This window comes from Bos javanicus, chromosome X, assembly GCF_032452875.1.
Source record: "Bos javanicus breed banteng chromosome X, ARS-OSU_banteng_1.0, whole genome shotgun sequence".
Classification (NCBI taxonomy): Eukaryota; Metazoa; Chordata; class Mammalia; order Artiodactyla; family Bovidae; genus Bos; species Bos javanicus.
Genome location: NC_083897.1, coordinates 51,219,271 through 51,222,120, shown reverse-complemented (window position 1 = coordinate 51,222,120; position 2,850 = coordinate 51,219,271). Strand labels below are relative to the sequence as shown.

The 2,850-nt window shown below is 55.8% G+C and overlaps 1 protein-coding gene across 2 annotated transcripts; it reads left to right on the top strand.

Annotated features, from left to right (window-relative positions):
• Nucleotides 1-1,032: 1,032 nt before the first annotated feature.
• Nucleotides 1,033-2,573, top strand: LOC133242379 (cancer/testis antigen 1-like). 2 transcript variants are annotated; one of them, XM_061408511.1, is made up of 3 exons: nt 1,033-1,473; nt 1,941-2,063; nt 2,263-2,573. In XM_061408511.1, exons 1-3 carry the CDS (start codon nt 1,133-1,135, stop codon nt 2,399-2,401), a joined length of 603 nt encoding a protein of 200 aa, XP_061264495.1. In that variant the 5' UTR covers nt 1,033-1,132; the 3' UTR covers nt 2,402-2,573. The 2 variants fall into 2 exon arrangements, with proteins under 2 accessions (XP_061264495.1, XP_061264494.1); XM_061408510.1 differs by having other exon boundaries at nt 1,938-2,063.
• Nucleotides 2,574-2,850: the final 277 nt, after the last annotated feature.

Sequence of the window (2,850 nt, the reverse complement as noted above, 5' to 3'; positions counted from 1 at the left end):
CCCATGTGCAAGCACCTCCACACACAGACACATGCACACGCCTATGTGCTGGAATCTGTGTATGTGCTCTCTCTCTGAAACACACCCACACAGACGCCGATGGGCAGGCACCTATGTAAGGGTACTCTCTCGGGCACACACACAGATACACACATTCATATGCCTATGTGCGTGAATCTGTGCACGTGCTGTCTCTTACAAACACACCCATACGATGCCCATCTGCATGCACTTGCCCCTGCGCTCATGCACACAGACGCACATACACGCACGTGAGCTATGTGTGAGACACCAGAGGGACAGACCAGCCCTGACCCAGGGGTGCCTGACTCACTTCTGGGAGTCGATGACAGGGGCCTGCGCTCAGCAGGATGGTCACCTGTGAGCGACGCCAGGCTGGCTGCAGCACAGACATGGAGGTGCACAGGGACCAGGGCTTACTTGGGGTTTGCAGGCTTGGAGTGGAAACAGTCAGGTTCCCTGAAGAGTAGGGCAGGGTCTGTTTGAGCATGTGCACTGAGGAGCTGTCCCCACACTAAAGTGGCTGCTGCTAAGTCGTTTCAGTCGTGTCCGACTCTGTGTGACCCCATAGACGGCAGCCCACCAGACCCCCCGTCCCTGGGATTCTCCAGGCAAGAACACTGGAGTGGGTTGCCATTTCCTTCTCCAATGCATGAAAGTGAAAAGGGAAAGTGAAGTCGCTGAGTCGTGTCCGACTCTTAGCGACCCCATGGACTGCAGCCCACCAAGCTCCTCCGTCCATGGGATTCTCTGGGCAAGAGTACTGGAGTGGGGTGCCATTGCCTTGGAGCACCACCATTTACCAGGTTTCCAGGCCTGAGGCAGGGCTGACACAGAGAGCCCAGACCACGTGAGTATGTGTGTCTGCGCATGCGCATTGGGGCTACAGTGCAAGCTAACGCGAGAAGTTTCAACAGGGGGCACCCATTGCCTGAGAGCCTGCAGTCATCACGGGAACCGATGGTTGATGGGAACCAATCGTGAGGCAGGACCAGAGTGCGTGTGCGCAGGCGCTCTGCCCGTGCTGAGTTTCACGTCACAATACAGAGCTGGGATCTGTAGGGACGGTTCAGTCTTTCCCGACGCAGAGGGAGGGGGAGAGGGCTTCAAGATGGAGTCCGAGGCACATGGTGGAGGAGCCATGAGGGCAGCCGATGAAGACGCAGGTGCTGTGGCCTCTGCAGCGGGTACAGCACATGGCGGCCAAGGTGTGCCGGGTGGTGCTGCTGGCCACAATGGCCCTGGCATCCCAGCTGGCCCTGGAGACGCCGTCAGTCGAGAAGTCCCTGCCGGCTCCGGTGACATGGCTGATCCCAGAGGCCCCAGCGCTGCCGGAGAGTCAGGTGGCGCAGCCGCTGCCATTCCGCAGATCCCAGGGCCACCCAACGCACCAGGGCCTGGTGGAGACACTGCACCCGGAGCCAGAGTTCTGAGTAACCGAGCCTTCCAGTTGTATCCTATTCCAGGAGCCCCGGTGGGCCAGGCGGCTGCGGGGGTCGGGGTGTGGGCTAGGGGTGGTTTGGAGGGTTGCAGGCTGTGGAGCCTAAAGTATAGGAGGAAGGTACTCTGGGAGGCTGGAGGGTATGGGTCAGGGGTGGTCTGGCTCTCAGTGCATGGTGGTGAGGAAAAGCACCCTGAAGTGATCCAGAGGGTTGAGCGGTGATATGCAGGGAGTCCTGTGGTGGCCTTGTGGGAGAAGGTGGGTCTCCGTGAGCAGGGAGCCTGACATACAGGCAAAATGACGAGTGTGGATAGTGGTGAGGAAAAGCAATCTGAAGGGAACTAGAGGGTCGGGCGGTGATATGCAGGGTGTTCGGCGGCGGCCATGAGGGAGAAGGCGGGTCTCCACGAGCAGGGAGCCTGAAATACAGCCAAAATGACTGGTGTGGATGGTGCCTTAACCGTATTTCCACTAGCAGCTTTGGCATACCTTTCTCATCGTACGCGGAGGCAAACAACGCGCGCCGCATCCTGACTCGACTTACTCAACTGCGATGGCCGGTTCAGAGGGAGCTTTACATTAATGGCCGCATGTTGGTTCTGTGAGTTCTAAAGGGGGCCGGGGCGAGGGAGGGAGTGGTGGGTGGTGACCAGTCTAGGCCCAGGAGGAGCCATAATGGTGGGTTAAGCCTAGAGGAGAAGTGTGGTGCTCTGGGCTTCGTCAGTGAGCGGGGACAGAGGGAGGACATGCTCCTCTTCCTCCTCAGCGGGAACATGAATTTCATTTTCCCTCCCTTTTAGCCGATTGACTGCTGAAGACCATGCCCTGCTCCAGATGGCCATCCGCTTCTGTCTGGAGCAGGCTTCCCTGGTGATGTGGATCTTGCAGAACTTCGTACCCCACCTTTTTCCTCAGTCTCAGCACAGAAGAGGGCCTTAAAACTAGCCTATGTGCCCTAGTCTCAAGTATCATTCCCAAGGGCATTGCTTTCTGCAGTAGTTTGATCGGGCTTCATCTTGTGCCTGTGCTGCTGCTTGTGGGCTCAGGGTCCACATAGTTTGTTTGGGGATTGTGAACTGCAGAAAATAAAAGTGAGCTGTCTCTGACTTTAGTTTTGGCTTGTTCACTTCCTAATGTTGCATTCATCTTCTGGTTGGAGGGAAGGTTCTCAGATCCAGATATCCAAGGAGTACAACCCAAGCGAAGACGATGTATGTAAGAAGTGGGAGAATAAGAAAGTTGTTTATTGCCATTCACTATTGATTTTTAAATATTTTGTCAGTTCTATAGTTACATTTATATATTAAGATATAATACCAGAACATTGCTGTTCAGTCTCTAACTAGTGTCCAACTCTTTGCAACCCCCTAGACTGTAGCACACCAGGC

What these genes read in the sequence shown, in the direction of transcription:
- LOC133242379 (XM_061408510.1), top strand. Translation starts at nt 1,133, where the DNA reads ATGGAGTCCGAGGCACATGGTGGAGGAGCCATGAGGGCAGCCGATGAA. An exon ending in AGTAACCGAGCCTTCCAGTT is followed by an intron (nt 1,474 to 1,937) that starts GTATCCTATTCC and finishes TATTTCCACTAG; the next exon opens with CAGCTTTGGCATACCTTTCT. An exon ending in AATGGCCGCATGTTGGTTCT is followed by an intron (nt 2,064 to 2,262) that starts GTGAGTTCTAAA and finishes CCTCCCTTTTAG; the next exon opens with CCGATTGACTGCTGAAGACC.